The sequence below is a fragment of the Aedes aegypti genome, chromosome 3 (genome assembly GCF_002204515.2).
Source record: "Aedes aegypti strain LVP_AGWG chromosome 3, AaegL5.0 Primary Assembly, whole genome shotgun sequence".
NCBI lineage: Eukaryota > Metazoa > Arthropoda > Insecta > Diptera > Culicidae > Aedes > Aedes aegypti.
In genome coordinates, this window is record NC_035109.1 from 301,264,720 (window position 1) to 301,288,717 (window position 23,998).

General features: G+C 37.9%; 1 protein-coding gene across 1 annotated transcript in view; it reads left to right on the plus strand.

Annotated features, from left to right (window-relative positions):
- The first annotated feature begins 796 nt into the window (after nt 1–796).
- The window catches only part of LOC5578665 (sodium-dependent nutrient amino acid transporter 1), a 47,567-nt gene continuing 24,365 nt past the window's right edge, over nt 797–23,998 (plus strand). The window contains exon 1 of the mRNA XM_021850299.1: nt 797–1,047. Within this exon, the coding sequence (XP_021705991.1) occupies nt 958–1,047 (90 nt within the window). The 5' untranslated portion in view covers nt 797–957. The remainder of the gene's footprint in view (nt 1,048–23,998) is intronic.

Genomic DNA, 23,998 nt, shown 5'->3' on the forward strand with positions numbered 1-23,998 from the left:
AGTACTGGATTTGATACACAAAATGATTGAAATAAATAGTTTCACCTAAAATTTGTTGACCTACTGTTCCTATAGTAGCACTACTAAGAGAAATTTTTTTTTGAATAAACAAAATTACCGAATTAAACTTTAATCAAAAACTTTTAATTCATAAAAGTTTTGTAAAAAAAAGTTTTTGATTTGTTTTTAGTCCACGTCGTAAAACCATTGGTACTATAAGAACTGAAATAAGAAATAGTGCTACTATAGGCACATGTGTTCCCACAGTGCCACAAGCGATATTGAATACAAAAATATGATTTCTCGTAGTTTTTATATTGCTTACACCAAATCAAGATAAAAAGCTTTTAGATAACGTAAAATAAAAGCCGCTGACTTTATTCTTTGATTTTATACGAATATTTGTTCTAAACTTTGTGACTATTGGTACACCGACCCTACTTACAAGTGAAAACGGTTCCTGAAGTTTCATCATCATTTCTTGCACGCAATCCATCCATAGGTATTGGAAGAAGTGCCTATTCTGGCCCAAGTTTCCTTTTCTATGCATGTATGAATCCCTAACGGTTCCTAGGAAAGCTACATCCCATGCGGGTGAGCGACCACAAAACAATCGTTGTTTGAAATCGTTAGTATACCGGCAACGCGACACACTAGCCAATACAGTCAATGGGGATGTATTTCCTCACCGTAAGTAGTACTATAGCTGTTGATATAGTTCAATAGTAGCAACGCTAACGTTGACAGTTGCATATGTAAACCTCTGTTTAGTTTCCCGAGTCTATAAAAGCTACCAACCACTTGGCAGAATGCATTCACTAGTGCTGAATCCACGTTGCATTCCGTTTAGTGGGAAGTGGATCCCATCGGGAAAAATTTAGTATGCATTTAGAGCAGAAAGGTGAAAAGTGTCTAATCGAGCAGAGCACTGGCAGTTCAGTGTAAGAAAGTATCATCATGCCAACCGAAGAAAGCAATCCCCTGCAGCCACTGTGTGCGGAATTCACAAAGGTGCAGATTACGAAGAAAAGCGTGGACGGGTCGCAGGTTAGTGAACGGTGCTTATGCTCAATAAGCACAGAGAGTGGAAGAAGCAATAAGTTGTGTGCTGTGGAAGCTGCGAGGATTGGATTAAATGTGTGATCAAAACTATATCTGCGCTACTTAGTGGAGTATAATTATGCTTCTGAATTGAAATGCTGTGCGTACACGAGAAGAACTTTAGAAAACTAAAGACTTGCAAAAGATCTTGTCTTTTAAAACCACATATGAACTACATATTATATTGTTGGTTCAGTTACCATTTCAACACAGTTTTCCAAAATAAAAACGAATAATGAACATTTCATTGATTGTTTAGGAACAAAATTTAGAAATGTCTTATGAATTTGCGTTGTGAAGAAAATAATACCATAGATGATGTAACTTCGGGTCCATATTTCCAGATTTCACATTCAAATTACCTTTAACTGCACGTACTTACTATTCTGTAAATAGTCATAGCTAGTGATGCGTCATACAATTTATGACATATAGAGTATACCCGCAATTCAGTATTGTTTGCGTATTGTCCAAAGAATCTGCCGAAAATGCTTACAGCAGGACTATAAACATACTCAACATCCTTTTTTTTTAAACCTCTATAACCTAAACTTTAATTTTCGATATGAACAACATTTTTCACTATCTTAAATGATCTTAGTCCGTTTTGTTCCATCTGTTTCTAAAATATGAAATATATTATTAACGTGTTCTGTTCTTTGTGAAACCAACGAAAAACATTTTTAAAGTTAAATGACCTTGTTATATGAAAGCATGATTGTGGAAAAATATGTTTTTGTGTGACAAATTAAAAAAAGACATAAACACTTGTTGATTATAAACAATAAGCGCAATAGATTTTTCGTGTAAAGACAAGGTTGGTTAGAAGAGGGTTAAAGTTTTTAAGCCATTTAGTTGAGTAAGTTTCAACCCTTTTCCGGATGCGTCATATTATTACCAAAAAAAAAAAAAATTGAATCTTGGAAACTGCTTCGTTTTTTTGGTATTCTTGCACCATTTTCTCCCAAGAACTCAAAAAATTATTTAATTTTTAGAATCTGTGTTGTTTTTTTCATTGGTCATCTGGTTCATTGATAAACATCCCAGGCCACCATTATCGGTAAATCATTTTTGAAACAATACTTTGATGAAAGTAAAGAAAATTGATGCAACCGTTTTCGAGTAATGAGCGTTTATATTTTTGGTACCACTCTGGCCGTATAAGCATCTTAGGAACTTCAAAATAACGGTTGTTCTGGCATTAAACCGAATAGCGCGTTCCTCTCATGTTCATAAATCTGTGCAACTGTATTATATGATGCTGTTGTCTTAAGACCGCTCATTGTTTGATCTAAGAAAAATGAGTCCGTTGAATACACCAGCTTGCATAGCGCACTTTTATTCCCGTTTACGCACTCGTCGTTGCTACCGTGATAGTTCTGTAGGGAATAAAATGCGCAATATTCACTTCAATTGCTAGTAATTGCGCGTTTCTTTTTATACGCGCACGAATGTCTCACGTGAAACAGAGTTGTATTGTGACATTGAACGGTGAAATAAAGATCATGGAAAATGAAACAATCAGTTTCTGCTAGTCATTGAACGCTGCTTGGCAGACAGACTTGTGTTTGTAAAAGCTGATGTTAATAGTACGCCGTTAGATGAATATTGCCGATATAATAGTGATACTTTCGTGGTCTCGAGATTTTTTAGGGTGATTTTTTCGTGCAATAAAACAGGTTTGTTGTTGGTTTCCATACAATTTCTATAAAGTGAAAAATTTTAAAGTTGATTTTCCTAAAACAAGGTTTTGAGAACTGAAGCAAAACACTACTTCGAAATTAACCCCCCCCCCCCAATTGAAATGAAAATCAATGAGGTGCAAGCTGTCTACATTGCGAAAAGTATTTTCAATAGAAACCATGTACAACTAATACCAATTTTCAAATAGCTTATAATGGAAAATTCGCTGAACTTATCAGCGTGCTTACACTTAATCATATGTGTTCTTATAACCGTATCTCTATTGAGTCAATTATTTTAATAACAAATGATTCATGAGTTATAAAGATGGAGTATTGTATGAAAACCTTATATTGGCCTAATGTATTTAACTATAGTTGGATAGTGCTGTGAAATGTAATATATCAATTTAATTATGAATAATACGCCTCTTTTATTTGCTTGAGTTTAAAGCCGATCCAGTGACCAATGTTCGGATAATTTGTAAGTATCATTGATGTATTTGTTTCTGCTCCATACTAAAATACAATTTAAATGCATTATTTTTGTTATCATTTTGATTTTCGACTTATATTTTGTGATCAAGAAATAAAATAAATCCAGTGGGACAAATAAGGGATTTATTATATTAGCTCATGCAAATTTTCCTTCTTTCTGAAGCAGATTTTTACCTCTGCGACCATATGTCTATTTTACATTGTTTCTATTGAATATCGGATGACCTTTTGTTCCACTGGTCTTGTGTTTTTAGACCTTTCTTCATGATACTGAATGGTGGAGTTTTTAAATGGTTCCACAAAATTGTTCCGAATTTGTCAGGCTTTGGAAAATTTAACGATCATTGACACACGAGCCATAATTTTATCCCATTTATCCGCCTGCATTCATACCACATGCATAACATTTATCATTCGCGGAAGATAACGAGAACAAGACAGACACACACGACCCACTGTTTGGTGCCGATTACTGTGTGTCACCATTTGTAACATTTGCTGACACACTCTCATTCTGATCAAGGCACAGATGCGAATATTTTTTATTTTCTGTGATACGTTTGCAACCAAAGGGGTGTTCAATGGTTCAATAGATTATAATTAGGTTGTTATAGGCAGCATTACTAGAAAATATGAAGTTGTTAACAATTTTATGCAAAACATAAATCACCTGAATGGCTCGATACTGTTGCAGTCTGTGAGAGTTGCTGCTCTTGAACACTCTCGTGCCACGTACCAAATGAGAGAGAGAATGTTTACATTCATAGGGCTCTCTGAATGTGATGTGCCACGAACTTTTATGATTCGCGAACTTTTATTATTATTATTATTAATTAGCGATACTTTACCATTCGTTTGGCATTCGTGGTGGGGTTCGCGAACTGTTAAACTCTCCCAATATGGTTCAATCGGCTTATTCGGATCAAAAGGCAAACTGGAATTTGACTGAGAAATGGAAAGTCTTATTGCTTGACCTTTCTTAGCATTTTCAGAATTCTTCGTCAACAAAGTACACGACACTATATAATGATCATACGTTTTCACGTCATTTTCTTGTTAAACCATAGTTTTGTTGCATCATTCCTTATGGAAAGTGTCTCATTCCTAGCAAAATTTTGGTTTCCAAATTGTGAAAATCGTTTTTAACTTTCTTTCTGCAAATTGTGCCATATCATTTTCATAGCAGGATCGCGAGTGCGTTGAAATTGTCTTCTTCTCACGTTTTTAAGACGGATCTAGAGTTCAAGATCATCGTCTATAATGACGGATTAAAATTTTACTTCACATTTTGGAATTGCAATGCTCCTGGCTTCAACAATGGAATTTGTTAAAGTTTCAAGAGCATTGTCAATATCAAGTTTTGTTTGTGAAGAAATGTTAACATCAAGATTAGAGTCAATATATGTTTCATATATATTCCTGTTTGCTAGAAAATAATTGAAAGTAAAGCTGATAGGATGGAGAATCGCTTCATTCAATTGTACAGTTAGAAAAATAAAATCAGAGGGAGACATTCGAACGGCTATCCGACAGATTAAAATTAGTTTGTCAATGAGCATGATTATAATCTTCCTGATGGGTATAATTATTAATCAAGCGATCGTCAACTGAAAAATGTTCGATACTCCACCAGGGAAATTCCGGAAACGACCGTTATCATAACGGACATTCATCTGCCTGCCTTGACGACTCGCCTACGCGAAGGGCAAGCCTAATAGTTAGACTTATGATTGCCTCCGCAATTTGCGCATATTATCGGTATCTTCCTTCAAAGACAGTCGTCCTTGGCGTGAGAAGAACCTCCGCAAATCATGCATTTAGCATCCATTCGACAATTTTTTGTATCATGATCCCACTTTTGGCACCGACGGCACTGAGTGGGGTTCTCGTAATTTCCTCCAGGTTTCTGGAAATGTTCCCATGTCACACGGACATCAAACATAACTCTAGTTTTTTCTAAAGCTTTAATATTATTTAGATAGTTTTTGTAAAAGTGAACCAAATAATATTCTTGAGAAAGCCCTTTCCGAACAATGCCAGATTGGGTTCTCTTTTTCATAACGATTACTTGGACTGGGGCAAAACCAAGTAAATCATTTATTCCATTTTTGATCTACTCAGATCACTTATAGTCACTTGAGAGACCTTTCAAGACGACTTTGAACAAACGTTCAGTTTTGTCGTCATAAGTAAAAAAAAAATGTGCTGTTTTCTCTTCAAGATGTTTGAGAAGAAGTTCGCGATCTTTAAGAGTTTCCGGCAAAACGCGACAGTCTCCTTTCTTTGCGATTTGGAAGGTAACCTTTATTCCCTTAATGGAGTATAAGATCTCCTTCCTAAATCCCCCAAATTCGGAACAACTGACCACGATAGGTGGCACTCTTTGCTTCCTCACTTGAATCAAAGAGCCTGGGCTAGAGACTGTTTCGATTTGGTGTTCGGAAAATTTGTCTAGAGCATTGAACTGATTGCTCATTTCGATGCAATTATCAACATTACTTCTTTCGCCCTTGGAAGAAAGTTCGCATTCCGGAGAAACGTCCTTTTTTCCATTCTAGCCACGTTTAGTGACAGTTTAAACTTCACTTTTTTTGAAGGAAGTTGTGAATTCAGAGATGCATCCTTCCTTTTGTTTGTAGTTGCAACCATGTTTAGTGAATAAACGAAAGGAGGCGAGACGAGGTTTCTCTAATCTCTATCGAAAAATCGAAGCTTGAAACAAGGATCGTAAGGGAATGAATTGTAGAAAAAATAGCATAGAAAAATTTTGTTTTAGTAGCACTGAAAGGTACTGCTTTTAGCACTAAGAAGTTCTGTTTTATCGCTTGAGGTTGTTTTAAAAACTTCCGAGAGAAGAAATTATGTGTGTCTATACAGCACGAGGGTACGATGCGCACTGTGTTTGTTCCCGTTCAAGCCGTCATAGAAACAACTACGATCGTTCCACTTGAATTGTTAGTAATTGCGCGTTGCTTCTTAAACGCGCATGAATCTCTCACGTGAAACTGACTGCAATTGTATTGTGACGTTGAAGCGTGGAATAAAGATTCTCAATCAATTCTTGCTTATCAACGATTGACCAGCAGATAGTTTTGCGTCTAGTACAAACAAGATGTCGATATTACGCCTCAATTTGCAAAATTTTCCATCACGAGCGTTTGTTTACTAAATCAATATCGCCCTAACGAGCATTTAAATGATTTAACTAACTAACTGACTATGAATCTGTCTATATGGCGGAAAATCCCTTCAAATGACACGCAAATTCAACAAACGCAATTCTTAAACAGTTTGCAGTGGAAAATTTTGCAGCACGTCTTTTCGTAGTTATGTGGGTTCTAATCTTTGAAACTTTTTTTAATCTTCAATCAAATTTATGATCATAGACTTTAAGACATTTATTCAAATAGTGCCATCAAATTTTACGATAGTTGATTTCAAGTTTGTCGGAGAAAATACATAGCCTTGCAAAATAAGTCAATATGTATTAGCATAGAATAAATGGGTTAGAATATTACTGGTTTGGTAAAGGTGGGCATCAAATGAAATATTGCGCTCCTGAACAAGCTTTGATGGCTTAAACAATCGATTAATGTTTTACAAAATAGCATTGCTTTTCATGGTAAAAAATGCCATTAGTGACAACTAGGCATTACAACCTCATCTAATCAGTGAGATCTTCTTCGGATAATGGGAAGATATTATCTGTAATCCAAGAGCACTCTGAAATGATATCATCTCTCGATCTTGAGTATCCAGATATAATTTTGACAGCTGTTTGGTGGATAGGCTTAATTAATCTTTTCTACTAATTATTCCTATAATGTTTTATTTTGCTATATTATGTACTTTCCTTTACAGAATTAACAACGAGTGAATGACGAGTAATTTTTGAAGACTTTTTTTTATACTTAACTGTGATACACCTTCGTGATCGGAAATCGAGAGCGACAAAAAAATTGGAATACTGAATCATTGTGGTCAGCCTTTGAATTTACAAGCAATGACATTTATGTTATGGTTCATAGGTTCATAGTTTGAGCAACGCAAGTTCTTTCCGCGTACTGCAATGTCGTATTATGTAGTGTATTATTTTCCAGTAAAATAACAGTGTATGTCTACAATTTATTTTCAAGAATAAAATTCATAATAATTTAACATACAGTGATGCGTCATTTACGTCATTTGAGCTATATGGCTATTAAACATAAATCTCGTTACATTGAAATTTGGAATGAACGCATGATAATTGTTGCCGCAAGGAACCATGTTTGAAATAATTGATTGAAATCCCATTTGCCACGGTAAGTCAATGAACGTGAGCTTATGAGTGTCCGCAATAGAGATTGTTTTGACAAGGTGGAAATCTGCTATCAGACACCTGAGAAGGTAACACCAAAACCAGACCATGCACTATAGTTGAGCAATTCTCAAGGATGTACAAAATACACACAATGTCCTTGGACTCAGACCCTTTTTTCCCTGGAACCACTTATACCGGAAAGTTGAGGGAGGGCCCAAACCGACATGGAGATAGCTGTAGGTACATGATTAATCGAATAAACCCCATAATTCTCTTATTATCAACTAAAATAATATTTATTGATTCCAACAATTGTATCGCTTTCTATAATTATCATTTCATTTTTATTTACGACTTCCCAGCAGAGGTGAAAGAGAAATGCAGCAAACCCAAAAGAGGTTAATGAAAATAAAAACTAGATCGAATTTTGAAAAGTATTATTCACTAACCTTAGTTGTGATTCATGAGTTCCACTTTAGTTGGAATTTTCCTGGTTGGTCATTTCACTACCAATTAATTGTGAAATGTGTGGATTTTCGTCAAGTAATTCAAACGCGTGGATTGCTGAGTTCAAGATGACTCATCTGAGTATGAGATATCGGCAAAAAAAAAACGATCACAGAGCTCTAAGATGATCTCTCAGAATTCGATCCATATCTTGCTCAGAAGATCGGAAGATGGGATGAAATGCAGTGCCTGCTAGAATATGACCAATTAACATGTACACTAGCGCTACGTAGCGGCAAAATTGATAACCAAACAGTGCTGCCTCAAATTTATATCAAGCTTCTAAACAACTTTGCTGAAGACATGAACTTTATGGGTGGTCGGGATCATGAGATAGAGCCTGCTAGAATATGACTTATTTACATGCACACTAGCGCCACGTAGTGGCAAAATTGCGCATTAAAAATTTCACCTAATGAATGCCAGAAGACTGTTGAACAACTTTGCTGAAGATCGCAACCTTGTAGAAAGTAAGGATTTCGTGATATAACATCATAAATATTATAGTTTTTGAATGATGCTAAACTTTTGGTTTGGTGGGGGGGATGGAGGGTGCCATATTTAACTGGGGTGTTGCAATACTAGGTGATGTGATTCCATACTTATAGTCGGTAGTGTATATAATAATAATAAAAATAATGATAATATTTGGCCCATTGGTTACTTTTCTCAGGTCGAGAAGAACCTGTACCATACAGGGAATCGAACTCAGACATCATTGGCACAGCACAACGTTCCGTAAGTCTTTCTCATTGTGTGAACCACCGAAAGTATTGGAATGATAGCAACACACTCTTCAGTACAGTTTGTTTAATATTTTTTCCTTATAGGTTTTGTTAGATTACTAAGAAACTGAAGGTTAATCGGGTTCTATCATTATGATAGGGTTTACCGCTCGCCTTAGCGAAAGCGCAATTCTTATCAAACACAATCGACTTAATTAACGACAAACTAAATCCGTAGCGGAATTGATTGAACTATAGTCACACCCATATTTTGCAACTTGATTAGCCAGAATAAACAAGCAGGAGAGCAGGAAACTATAAAATTTGTTTAGTAATCAATATTCACGTGACTCCTTGAAATATCAGTAAGCTTCAGGTCTTTCCTCTGTAACAATTGTAGTGTAATTGCTGTTGTAATCATGTAAATACTGATTTCCAGTTTCAATCCAGTATTACAGGGCGAACACGAAATTATTGCGACACATACAACAGGGCATAACTTTTCTATAATTTGATAAAAATTAACCAAATTTTGCACACTTTCTCATTGATGTGCGTTGTTTATATGCTGTAAAACTCGAAGTCGTGTTTTTCGATTCAACGAAAATGGAGGTGAACCAACGCGTTGAGAGTCGAGAGAACAAATTCTATCCAAACACCTGGAATTTCCTGACTTTTCGCACCGGCAGTTGGGAAAAATGTTGAACATTCACCATTTAACCGTCTCCAGAGTGTTGAAGCGGTTCCAGGAGCGGTTGACGTTGGACCGCGGCAAAGGTGCTGGAAGGAAACCGGGACTGGAGAACAAAAAGACGGAGGGAAAGGTGAAGCGGATGATTAAAGCAAATCTCAACGTCTCAAGCCGTGATTTGCCTAAAAAGATCGACATGTCGCAGAGCTACGTCCAGAATGCAAAGAAGAGAGCTGGACTACATACATACAAGGTACAGAACTTCCCAAACCGCGCTGAGCGGCAACACTCGACGGCTAAAACTCGGGCACGGAAGCTCTACGAGAAGATGTTGACAAAATATGGCTGCTGTATGATGGACGACGGGGCCCATATAGCCGTAGCGGTAAACGCGCAGCTATTCAGCATGACCAAGCTGAGGGTCGTGGGTTCGAATCCCACCGGTCGAGGATCTTTTCGGGTTGGAAATTTTCTCGACTTCCCAGGGCATAGAGTATCTTCGTACCTGCCACACGATATACACATGCAAAATTGGTCATTGGCATAGTAAGCTCTCAGTTAATAACTGTGGAAGTGCTCATAAGAACACTAAGCTGAGAAGCAGGCTCTGTCCCAGTGGGGACATAACGCCAGAAAGAAGAAGAAGATGATGGACGACGAAACGTATCCTATGAAAGCCGATTTTAAGCAAATTCCGGGATTGGAGTTTTTCACCGGCAAGAGCAAGTTCGATGTGGACGACAAATTTAAGAAGTAGAAAATGTCGAAGTTCGCCTTCAAATATCTCATATGGCAGGCCATCTGCTCTTGCGGACTGAGGAGTGAGCCTTTCGAAACAAAGGGCACAGTAAATGGCGAGATCTACAAATCTGAGTGCCTCGAGAAGCGCCTTTTGTCGTTCTTGCAGCAGCACGACAATAATGAAGCGGGAACTTCGGAAGAGCAAGAAGACAGTCAAAGACGAGGACATGTTAAGAAAATGAAAATAAAAAACTTAGAAACTGTTACCGGATAACACTCTAAAGACTTTTATGGAGGGCATCATGCAAAAATGCCTTCAATTTTACACTCAAGGCTCCATCGATTAACTTTTCATTTGATTTTTGAATTAAATATATATACAAAACTACCCAAAAATTTTGGTTCGATTCTAAATATTACAAGAAAATTGGCATGACATTTTCGGTGTCGCAATAATTTCGTGTTCGCCCTTTAGATCCATGACAACATTTCAAATGCTGCTTGGTTTTCAAAACTGCTGTCAGTATCAGGGTTCTTATACCTTGATAATATTGAACAGTAAATTCGAAAGTGCCTCTTCTTGCTTCAATTCGTCTAACGTCACAATCGAGATTGACACCTCATCAGCAAATTGGACATTTGATTCCGAACCATCAAGCGTTGCTATACGAGCCTTATTAATTTCAGTGGAAAACCATGTTTAGACATTATCTGTCACAGCTCATTTCTTTTCACTGAATCGTACGCTGCTATGAAATCAATGAAAAGATGGTGGGTCTTCAAGTTATACTCCCGGATTTTATCTAAGACCATTCGCCAGGTAAACATTTGGTCCGTTGTCGATCGGCACTCACGAAATCCAGCCTGGTATGTTGGTAAAGGACGCTATGAGTCTGTTCAACGTTTATGCGTTACAGTATTTTGTACGTCGAATTCAGCAGGGTTAATCCCTTTGTAATTCGCGCACTCCATTTTATGCCCTTTCTTTCCATTCAACTACCACACTTTTTTGTGTTGCCTTTTCTTTATACGGTATATTTGCTTTTCTTCAGCTCTGACTGCCCTGTACTACTCTCTGTTCCGTCGGGTACCGGCCATGTGCTTTCTTACGACATTCTTCACGTCTGTCACCCTCTGGTACCGTAATTTCGGGTGAAATTGATCATTTTTCACGGTTCTTCTAATCTGTTTTCTATAATGTTAACAATGCCAAACAACTAAATGCAGGAAAACAAGTACGAAGGTGAGCCTCATCGACTTATATACCGAAATTTTCTAACAAATGTCATTTTAGTGTTAACAAATACCTCTAAAATAAAAAATCAGAGGAACTCATTTCGGGGTGAAATTGATCACTTGTCAATACCATTATTGTTAGATTCCAAAACAACTCTATATGATGAATTTGAGCTCCCTGAATCCGAATATGCTTGTAAAATTCTTAACAATGCAATATTTATATAAATAACGAATAGTTAAATTTCAAGAACAACGCGGAAAACGCCTAAATGTCTGCAATTTCCTAAGGAATTCAATGATATCTAACAGAAATTCAATTATTCAAACCATATGAGCAAATTGGTACGAGTTTTGGTGATGAATTCTGGTTTGGAGATATATCTCAAGCATCCTCACAAACTTTCAGGTTTATGTCATGTTCAAATCCTTGCTTATTAATAGAAGTTCATACGTGTTTGTCAATACTGCACCGTGCATGATTTTGAAATTTTACGTTATTTTCATAGTAATAAACAATCTTTAACGCAAAAAACTTCACAACACACAATTCGACAATAGTTACGACAAGCAACGTTCATTTACTGCAACTTACATTGATATTTGTGATCCATTACGAATAAATAGAATCGTGTGATACGATGATCAATTTCACCCTACTGATCAATTACACCCGATTTTACGGTACTCTTCTTCGAACCAGTTGCGTCGCCTTCGTCGTTGACCAGTGCCACTATCATCCCGCGCCGTTGTGGTCAGGTTGATTTTCTCAGTAAAACATTTTATATTCAAGTGCTTCGTTCTGTGACGCTGAAATAAACATATACACTCCCGTGCAAAAGTTTGGGTTCACCCCCTCAAAAACATACAAAAGTGTTCAGTCCATATCTCTGTGATTACACGTCTAATTGCAACTCTCTAAGCCGCATTCGAAAGGCAAAGAGTTATTCTTACTTCGTATGTATTTTTCCAAAAACATTTTTTGAATTTTGTATACTAAATTTTTACTTAAAGTTGTTACATTTTTCAAAAAACACACTGAAAAATCATATCTAATTTCCTCAGCATTGGGTCGACCAAAATTTTATAGCAAAGTGTCATTAGAATCGTAATCTTATATTCTTTGAAGAGACTCCACGAAATTTTGGCGGAAAAATCTGGAAAGTATTCAAAATCAATGAAACAGTCAGTCAAGTCATCGTGCAAAAGTTTGGGTTCACCCCTCAGTATGATGCAAATCGTGCAAAAGTTTGGGTTCACCTGAGCTGCACGCACATCATTTTTGTCAATATCTCTGCCATTTTTTAACCGATTTTAATAGTTTAAAGCTTTTTTGAGCACAAATAATGGCGCGTACATGATGGGTTTGAGATTTCACAGATTTAAGTAAGTTCAGGTGAACCCAAACTTTTGCACGATGACTTGACTGACTGTTTCATTGATTTTGAATACTTTTCAGATTTTTCCGCAAAAATTTCATGAGTGTTCTTTAAAGAATATAAGATTACGATTCTAATGACACCTTGTTTTAAAATTTTGGTCGATCCAATGCTGAGGAAATTAGATATGATTTTTCAGTGTGTTTTTTGAAAAATGTAATAACTTTAAGTAAAAATTTAGTATACAAAATTTAAAAAATGTTTTTGGAAAAATACATACGAAGTGAGAATAACTCTTTGCCTTTCGAATGCGGCTTAAAGAGATTCAATTGGACGTGTAATCACAGAGATATGGACTGAACACTTTTGCATGTTTTTTAGAGGGTGAACCCAAACTTATGCACGGGAGTGTATATAATGATATATATATGACATCTGGGAAATATCGCCAAACAACCAGCAATGAAAAAAATCATCGTGTAAAATTCTTCTGTCATAATTCTCACCTTTGCGAGAAAGAGCCCGCCTTCTCATCGCCATAATTTAAGCAATGCGAGGGGACCCACACAAAAGTAATTTTGTATGATCTCTTGACCAGTGTACACATCTGCTCTCTTATTTTTGTAAGAACTAAGATGCATGTTGTAGGTTATGGCCTTCAGTCTATTATGCTCAAAAACGGATTTTACGTTTTCATCCGACGTTTCGGACACATTTATTGTGCCTTTTTCAAGGAGTCTGTGGACAATGAACATTTTATGTTGTGTTTATGTTTGATTATGTTGAGTTCACTTACTAACTGTGTTCCGTTTTCTCGTTAACATGCCCACAGCATAGGCAGCATAAGTCAACATACAGAATCTACAAGCAAGAGTCAGATAAAAATATAAACTAACAAGCGAACAGGGAGTGTTGGAGCACTTTTATCGTCTCGGTTACTTACTTTGCCCGTTCTGGTCTTAACACGGGCGTAGAATCCGAAAAACGATCCGGGTCGCAGAAATACGATAAAGTTGCCTGTTTATCGCCACTTTTATTCTTATTGTGTGGACTCTTGTTGTGTTGATTCTGTTTGTGTCGTGTGTCTTATCTGTCTATTGGCTTCACTACACTTGTGTGTGTGCAATACGCCGGCATATGTGTTGCTCAAATTGTCTGTATCAGTGCGCTTATTGACTGTGTTGTGTGTGTTTATAATATGGCATGTTTCCAGTGTGTGTAAATTCTGTTTCTTAAAACTAGAATCCACTATTTGTGTGCGATCGAACGCAAAAGTATGATGGCTGGCAGCGGAGTGATCTAGCAGCGCTGTTCGTTCTCGAAGTTGTGCTACCTCCAGGTCCTCCGTCGTCTTGCCTTCTTCCCACATGCTTTGTAGCTTGTTGGAACAGGAGCGGTGACTGGCAATCCTCGTTTGCAGCTTGTTTGTCGTCATACCTACGTAACACGCTGGGCAGTCTGCGCATGGGATGCTGTAGATGACGTTTGACTTGTTGTTTTTATCCTCCACATATTTTACCGGCGGTAAAATGTTTCCTACCGCTTTAGCATTTTTCGAACTGATGGTAACATTCGGATAATCCTTTTTCAGGAATTTTTGAATTTTCCCCGATAATTGTCCGATATGTACCATTGATCGATAAACGGTTGTTTCTGGGGTCGTGACGTCATCGTTTGTGGTGGTGTTGACCCGTCGTTCTCCCGATCGATCGATGAGGCGGTTGATGATTGTGGGGGGATAATCGTTCAATTTTAGTTGGGAGCGAATGATGTCACGTGCTGTGTTCAGGTCAATGTTGGTGGAGAAGGTTTTGACTCGATGAATGAAGTTGGTCGCCACGTTTACTTTCAGTTTGAAACTGTGTGCGGAATGGCAGTTCAGAAACCTTCCTGAGGCGATTGGCTTCATGTACCATTCAGTCTTAACTGTTTGGTCGGTTTGTCGAACCAAAAGCAAGTCTAGGAACGGAATTTTCCGGTCGTTTTCCTCTTCTACAGTAAACTGAATTCTGTCGTGGTATTCGTTGAACATTCTTCTCACCTCTTCAACTTTGTCTTTGGGCACCGCCAAGATCAAGTCGTCTACATACTTCTTCAGCACGGGCATCGGAAAACTGACTCTCGCGACAACGTTGTCTAGTAACGTTTCCATTACTAGATCCGCGATTATGGGAGACAAGGGGTTCCCCATCGCTGTACCAAACACTTGCTGGTAGAACTGTCCTTTGAACCGGAAATAGCTGCAGTCAATGCAGAATTCGGTCATCTCCAGAAACAGGTCCAAGTTGATGTTGGTATGTTGCTTAATAGAGTGCCAGTTGTTGATGATGTCACGGAGAACCAAGTCCTTGGGAATACAAGTGAACAGCGACACTACGTCCAGGGAAATAAGAACGTAGTCCGGCGGTAGTTCGACGTTGTTTATGTATTCACAAAACGTGAACGAATCCGTCGCGTTGTACTTCCCTGTGATGGATTTTTGGATTATCTTACCCACGTATTGCGACAGTGTGTATGCCGGTGACGTCATACACGGTACCACTGGTCTCAATGGTAGGCCCTCCTTGTGTGCTTTCGGGGCACCATATATTCGTGGTGCTGTCGCTTTGTAGGTTTTTAATCTCATTTCGGTGGCACGATCGATGAGCTTCAAATCCGCCAAGCGTTTGGCGAAATTGTTGTTGCGTCTTTGGGTCCCGGTTGAGCTTCCGGTACGTGTCGTCATCGTCGATCATGCGTTGCATTTTGCACTCGTATTCCTCCCGTTTCATCACCACCGTTCGGTTCCCTTTATCCGCTTCTATAACCACTAGATCCGGGTGTTCCTTCAAAAACGTTCTCGTTGCTTTGATGGTACTCCGGTAGAAGTTGGTTGTCGGATCATGCTTGCCCTTTCCTCTTTCCGCGTGGAGAAAATTTTGGATTTGGTTGGCAACTGCGCACCTGTTGCGTTCCTGGACTTCGGTTGTGCTGTTTGTTTGGATGATGTTCTCCACGTCGGCTATCAAGTGGTAGATCGGGAGTTCGTTCATATTCGTGTATGGTAACGCAAATCTTGACCCCATACTGAGAAGGCAACTTTATCGTATTTCTGCGACCCGGATCGTTTTTCGGATTCTACGCCCGTGTTAAGACCAGAACGGGCAAAGTAAGTAACCGAGACGATAAAAGTGCTCCAACTCTCCCTGTTCGCCTGTTAGTTTATATTTTTATCTGACTCTTGCTTGTAGATTCTGTATGTTGACTTATGCTGCCTATGCTGTGGGCATGTTAACGAGAAAACGGAACACAGTTAGTAAGTGAACTCAACATAATCAAACATAAACACAACATAAAATGTTCATTGTCCACAGACTCCTTGAAAAAGGCACAATAAATGTGTCCGAAACGTCGGATGAAAACGTAAAATCCGGTTTTGGAGCATAATAGACTGAAGGGCATAACCTACAACATAATCATCACAGTCGTATCCCCGAGAAAGATGCATGTTTTACAAGTTTCATCGACCGAAGTACCACAAGGGAACTGAGGCTATCCGAGAAAATGAAAGAGTGGTCTCCGGGCATGTTGAAGATCAATCCCAAAGACGCCGTCCACAAATTAAGTAACGCTCTAGGGGGAGCGGGGAGTAGGCTCAAGTGTTACGGCTTATACAATAATTTGGATTTTTTAAAACAAAAAGTGTAAAGGGGGGGGGAGGGGCATAAACAAATTTCAATTTCAGCGTTACGTAATAAATGGACGCTGCCAAAGCGAAGTTGATTGCTGCCAGCTCAGCAACACAAACCGTGCAAGGTTCCTGAAGTTTTAGGAAGGCGGAAGAGTTTCCATTGATGACACCGAAGTCAGAGAAATCAATTAAAACGGGACCCGTCTGTGAAAAAAACTGTTGTAGTATAAATCGACATTCTGGTAAGGGAAAAACACTAATTTTCGACCCATTCATGCGATTTTGGCCTGCTTTGTATGAAAATCCGAAAATTGGCACAGAATTCTTTTGGGTCGAAAATTAGTGCTTTTCCCCTACTTTGAATAGCCCCATGAATAGCTAGTTTCATGGACAGATCGTATTCAACAGAGGAACTGTCATTGGTTATGAGTACACGTGGATGGTATTAGACTTATGTCTGAAGAAATGTAGTATGAGTATGAGCATGAACATGAGCATAGATGACCGTACAATTCGTAGTTGCTACTCCGTGATTGACCAGAACAATTGAAGTTGCACAGATATTTGATGAATGGGGCTTGGGATTAGCTAACTATTCTTCAATGTGCACAAATCGAGAGCTCATATTTAAAAAAAATCAATAACGGCGCCGGCCACGTCCTTACGGTCATCGGGGAAGGGAAGAAATGATAGTTAGACAACCGTTGTTACTAGAGATCGAGTATACCTCTGCACCTCCACAGTTTTCTTGGAAAGGATATTGGGTTAGTGGGATAAGGTAAAGATCTGGAGTCATCAGTGGTTGGTGATGCGATCCATGATATAATCACGCCTAATCGTATTCACGATATAAATCGAAAATCTCAAGAGCAAGTGATGCGATCAATAGATCAAACGCTACTTACGATGCGCGGCGCATTTTAATTTCACTACTCGACCGACGCGCGACATGTTTGATCCTGCCCTCATCGCCCGCCCTCGCAAGCGTTAAGGTCGAAGTTTCATACACAACTCATGTCTGAAGAAATGTAGTATAGAGACGAACTCTCATGAATTTCGATTTAGTATTAAGTTGAACATTTATTCGTGTGTGTTGCTCACTCCATACTTAAGTATTCATAGTGAGTGCTCCAAGAATGGGTTTTATAGCGGAAAACTCCATGTCAGTATAAAAAAATTACATTTATTATTTAGAGTATTGACTTGGGTTATTGAGCGATGAAAAAGTTACAGTTTTTTCTGGTTTGATCGAAAGAGCACATTTTTCATTGTATAACACATTTTTATTGCGCTTCAATATCTTAATTTTGCCTTTATAGATAATTAATGAAGATATATATCTGTAGACTCAATGACATTTTGATTTATTTGACAGCTCGTCTCGCAGTAAAATTTTTCGAGGATTGATTCAAAAATGACTTCCATACTTACTTCAAATGTGTTTTGAAAATAGTTTCGCGGCGCGGAGACTGTAAATTCTGGCCAAATTTTTAACGTATAATCGAAATATGTAACAAACAGAATACCCCTAAACAAGCCAATCGACAAGTATCCTCAAGCTCACTGGTCAAATATCAATATTCTGTCGGAATTCCTTTGGAAATTTTTTCAAGAATCGTGTTTCAAAATCCCAGGTATAGATTACAGCTCCCTTTCTAGAATAGTTGCATATGATCATAAGTGATGCAGTCACGAATATCATCCGAATCAAATATCGAACGAGTACCCAGAAAAATCCCGCCAAACCTGAACAGATCGATCTGATGTCACCGGCATTCCATAGTGGATTTGATTTATTCCTGCAAACACTAAAAAGCGTGGTTTTTCCGGTTTTTCCCAACCGTAAATTGATTCATATTCCCATTAACCCACACATTTGCCGCCGCGCCAGTTGGCTCGCGACCAAACGCAGTGGCGTCATAAATGCAACGGTTTGCAGTTTGTTTGATTACGAACGAAACGAAGTGCATCAGCTCGGTCCACGCGCAAAAAAGCCGACGAACGATTTGCAACGTCGACGTCGCGCCAATTGTTTGTTTTCATTCCATTACTAGCTGGCACATGGAAGAAGCTTCAGCTTTCAAGTTCAAGTTCGGATAACATATGTGTGGAGTAGGTAGACGGTTATTGGAAGTGAGTGAATAGGGTTTTCACTGTCAAGGGGTTTCATGTCATAACTGTTCCAATGACCGACTGACGCCACATGGCTATGTTTGCATTGTCGTCATGGACGTAGCCAGGATTTTCATCAGAAGAGGGCAAACGATCATAATGATTATTTTCTATAATTCAATTTTTATACCCTTCTTTCATTCAACAATTTCACGCCACAATATTCGGATCGTGGCCGCGCTTGCCAAATCGATACGCACTTGATGCGCCCACCTAGCGCGCTGTGCTCCACGCCTTCTTTTACCAACCGGATCCAAAACGAACACCATCTTTTCTGTTTGGTATTCTTGCTACATGCCCTGCCCATCGTCATATCGTCATAAGCACTCGACGTTCGAAGACTCTAAGTCAGTGATTCCCAAAGTGGGCGAATTTGCCCCCCTGGGGGCGATTTTCAGTCCCAGGGGGGGCGAAAATTTATTAAGCTGAATTTGGGGGGCGATAAATCCAGAAAGGGGGCGAAAGTGCTTGAATGGGATAAATTGAAAATAACGACTCATAATATTTGTAGAAGACACTCATTTTAATGCATGATTATACTTTTATGCGTTTGAAGAATTATTATTTGTTCACTATACTGCCCATAACTGCATATCAGTCACATTCCACATTTTTAACAATTTCGAGTTAATACCGTGGATAGTCATCAATGATGTATACTTTCGATCAACTTACTAAAATCTGTGATTTTGTTCCAGAAAATTCGAAAAAAATACCAAGTTGTTTTGTCACATTGGTAATTTTAATCGCATAACAGTCACATTGAGATTATGAATGAGCCTCATAATTTAGTAGCATAGAAATTTCTAGCAGAATTATTTTCTGACTATTCACCCAATATACGATATTAGCTGTACAAAATTTCAGCCTCAAATAAGCACTTTTGAGTTCCTGGTAATTTTTAGAAATTTTAGTTTCTTCCCATACTGCCATAAAATGCACACTTGGTGTTCCATTTACTCAATGCCTACTTTTGTCAAATGTTACATTTATGCAGTTATGGGCACTAGACAAAACAAATGTTATAAATTTTAAAAAAATATTTCTATGAATATCTTGTTGGGAAATTCTAGGATTAGGATAATTTTATCATCACTGCGCATTTGAAAATTTCTAAAAAAAGAAAGAAAAATCTGAGTTCTCCTGAATATGAAAAAAAATAAAAAAATGTGGCCTATTTAACATTATGTTGCAGTGAAATAGAAGTGGTGTAATACTCTGGATATTTCTTTCAGGTTCCAAGAAGGATAAAAGAACATCTTGAAGATCGTAAAACATTTATCCAAAATTTACAAAAATAACTTTTTTTTTCAAAATAGAACGACAAAGTTAATGAATACGACAGTTATTCCATGATTCTTTTATGGATATGCAAATCAAGGATATTTTTTGACGTATCTAGACCAGATTAAGTGTTGCCTGGTGATTTCTAGAAAACGTACTCTAAGCATTCATAAAAACAAGATACTTGCATTACTTTCTGTTGTATTTTAACCAACCTATTTTGTGAAACATCTGTAAAGAATTAGCATCAAAAAGATCAGAAAAATGCAAAGACTCCAGACTTATGTTTACAAGGCCAAAATATCCCACAGTCTAGTCTTTGAACACCGACCATATATGCTTTTAAATAAAAAATGGTTAACATTTTTGTCACATATAAAATACATCACCAGTTACCTTTAAAGTTCAGTCATTTTTGGATACACTTATGATAAGATGTATATTAGACTGAAGCGAATTTTGAAATGTTTGCTCCCCTATGGTTAAACGGTGTCAATTATGATAAAAATCATTCTCCCAAAATTTGAAGTGATTTGAAAGAAATTTTGTTGTGCACACGCCATTTGAAGTTTATATCTCAATTACTATGAGAAAGGCAAAGCTTTTGTGTTCAGTCATCTAACTGCTCGAAATAATAATCTATGGAAAAGTGAACAAACTCATCTTAGCTACAAATTTGCCGAAGACCCCGTCTTGATGAGACGTAAGGATAATTTGTTATTATTGATAACAAAGTATAAACCATGCTGAGACGATCAATCAATTACTTTCAGAGCAACACTGCGTTTTTGCTGTAGAACATAGTAGCCTGGATTACTTAGATCTATTCTACCCTATAGGAGCACCACTGTTGCCTGCCGGGCAGTTGGTTCAGCATGCAAAATGCATACACAGTTCATGAGTATGAATAGCAATTTATCCTAACGTCCAATCAAAATGTGGTCTTCGGCAAATTTGAAGCTGGGAAGATTGCACATGAGAAGATTGTGTTCACTTTTCCATAAAACATTATGACGAAGATAGAGGGCTGAACACAAAAGGATGGCGTTTTTCATAGTAATCTCCATATAAACTTCAAATGGCCTGTGCACAGTCAAATTTCTTCCAATTATTTTGAAATTTTGGGAGAATGTTATTTACCATAATATAAGTCGGTTAAGCATAGGGAAGCCAATATTTCAAAATTTGCATCACTTATATATCATTCAAAAATATAAATTACATATCAGGGGGAAATATATTGACCCTAAGGGGGCGAAAGTCATAAAATCTTGTGGAGGTCATAGTAGGCCTGAATTCCACTAATGATGCGCCTCCGTATTTCACGGCTAAGGCAGCGTTCATTTATTACGTAAGCCTGAAATAAAAAAAAAATGATCCCTTTAGCCCCTTTCGTAACACGTTTTGTGTGGAAAAAATCAAACTTTTTTATGAGCCGTAACGCTTAAGCCTACTCCCCTCCCTCTAGAGCGTTACGTAATTTGTGGATGGCGCCTAACGTTATTATCAGCCGTCAGCAAGGATCCAAGGTAGACGAACTCATCGACCACCTCAAACGTATCCTCGTCTATCGTAACACTGCTACCTAGGCGAGCCTTGTCGCGCTCGGCTCCACCAACTAGCATGTACTTTGTCTTGGACGCATTCACCACCAGTCCAACTTTTGCTGCCTAGCGTTTCACGCGGGTGTATAGGTCTTTCAACTTTTCAAATGTTTGACCGACAAAGACCATCTCATCTGTGAAGCAAACAAATTGAGTGGATCTCGTGAAAATCGTACTCGACTGTTAAGCCCGGCTCTCTGCATAACACATTCTAGCGTAATATTGAACAAGAAGCTCTAAAGACTATCACTTTGTCGTAGTCCCCGGCGGGATTCAAAAGAACTGGAATGTTTGCCTGAAACCTTCACACAAATTTGCACACCTTCTATCTTTGCACACATTAGTCTCACACTGTCAAAGTGGACTTCTGGATGTGGTTGAATGTCCGATTGCTTTCCCTGCTCAACGTCTGGGCCTTAAGAAGTTCTCTACAGCTGGAAATATTTACCTTTAGTCGTTTTGTAGCTTTAAATTTCATCAGATATATTATATTAACAATATGAGCTACTCTCATGTATTTCTGGCGACCCACTTTCTTGTGATTGTAGCACCACACAAGGCAAACGTGGCAACTTATACACTCTAAGCATTCGAGCTCAACAAAAACAACACTAGTGACACTTTATATGATATCCAGCGTAACATTTGAAAAGTGGCAAGTTAAAATATGAATAAACTTTTAAAAGTTTCAAAATAATTTGTACACATACGATAGAAGACTATTCTGTATTTTTAATAAAATTATTTGCTGGAAAATTGTACAGACTTTGAATAAGGGACAAATGAACAGTCAAATTAAGTACTACGTAATTTATACACCATGCTCCATAAGAGTTTGTAAATGAAGGTGTAAGTGTTATGATCAACTCCTTTGCATTGATTTCACAGCGGTAAGTCGCTGAATCATTTGCCGTTAGCAAAAAGGTCGATAGCATTAATATAATATATTAAATCCAATATAAAACAGAGATAATCCGTTGCCGTTCATTGAATTATAATGTTTTCTTTTGATATGTACGATTGAAGAGTTGATTTTGATTTCCAATACTCGTCTTCTTCTTCTTTCTGGCGTTACGTCCCCACTGGGACAGAGCCTGCTTCTCAGCTTAGTGTTCTTATGAGCACTTCCACAGTTATTAACTGAGAGCTTACTATGCCAATGACCATTTTTGCATGCGTATATCGTGTGGCAAGTACGAAGATACTTTATGCCCTGGAAAGTCGAGAAAATTTCCAACCCGAAAAGATCCTCGACCGGTGGGATTCGGACCCACGACCCTCAGCTTGGTCTTGCAGAATAGCTGCGCGTTTACCGCTACGGCTATCTGGGCCTCCAATACTCGTCAATCTACTAAATTTCCCATTTGTTTACATAAATATATGCTTAACACAAATGTTATATTTTTTGTTTGTTTGTGTTGAAATTGTACATGGAAAGGCGACACTACTACTAGTACATCAATGATGGTTCTAATGATTCTTTGAGTTACACGCAGCTTCACCTTAAAGTATACGAAATAGCTAAGATATTTTGAGTAGATGAAAAAGCCGAATTTAGTACTATACCATTTAATTTCACTAGAGTTTGTATCCTTTGACAGATACGCGTATTTCGACCTCAACTGTAAGGCCGTTTTCAGTGTCATGTACTAGACTCGACTTGATTTTTTTTTATTTTCGTTACAAAACTGATATTTTTTGATGATTCTGAGAAGTATTATATCTAACAATATAAGAGAAACAGCGTATTTTGTATTAATGCCAGTGTTGGTAGACTCACACTCAATTTTGATGCACAACCCACTATCCGCTTTGCAGACTGATTTTCATTACTTTGAAATTACGAGTTTAAAGTCCAATATGGCTATGGACCAATGCACGAGTTCATTAATTTGACGTTTGAGCGGTGCCATATTCACTCGTTGCCTGGGTCACATAAATAACACGGCACCGCTCAAACGTCAGATAGTGAACTTGTGCATTGGTCCATTGAAAAAAAAAAGACGGGCTGCTTGGATTTAAATAAAGTGAAGTAGGCCACCTTTGAAATTTGTATGCGTCTAAAGATATCGAAGTAATGATGCACTGTCATAGTTAAAAAAAGTATCAATATACATCTTTTACTTTTACGGGGAAAGGGAACAATAGCTAAGATTATGACAATTAACAGGAGTTAATCAACACTGATTCAACAATCATATCCTAATTGCGCCTTACTTTTCACGTCATCATTAAGATGCATCGAAGCCAAACCTCAAATTTACAAGAGCACAAATCTAGAGATCTAGACAAAGGGTTTGAGCTGAAAACTTAATCGATTGGTCACACGCTGGTGGTAACCAGAGTATTAAGTTTTCAGATTGAATGGCTGTTTAGCTCTCTAGATTTGTGCTTTTGAAAATTTG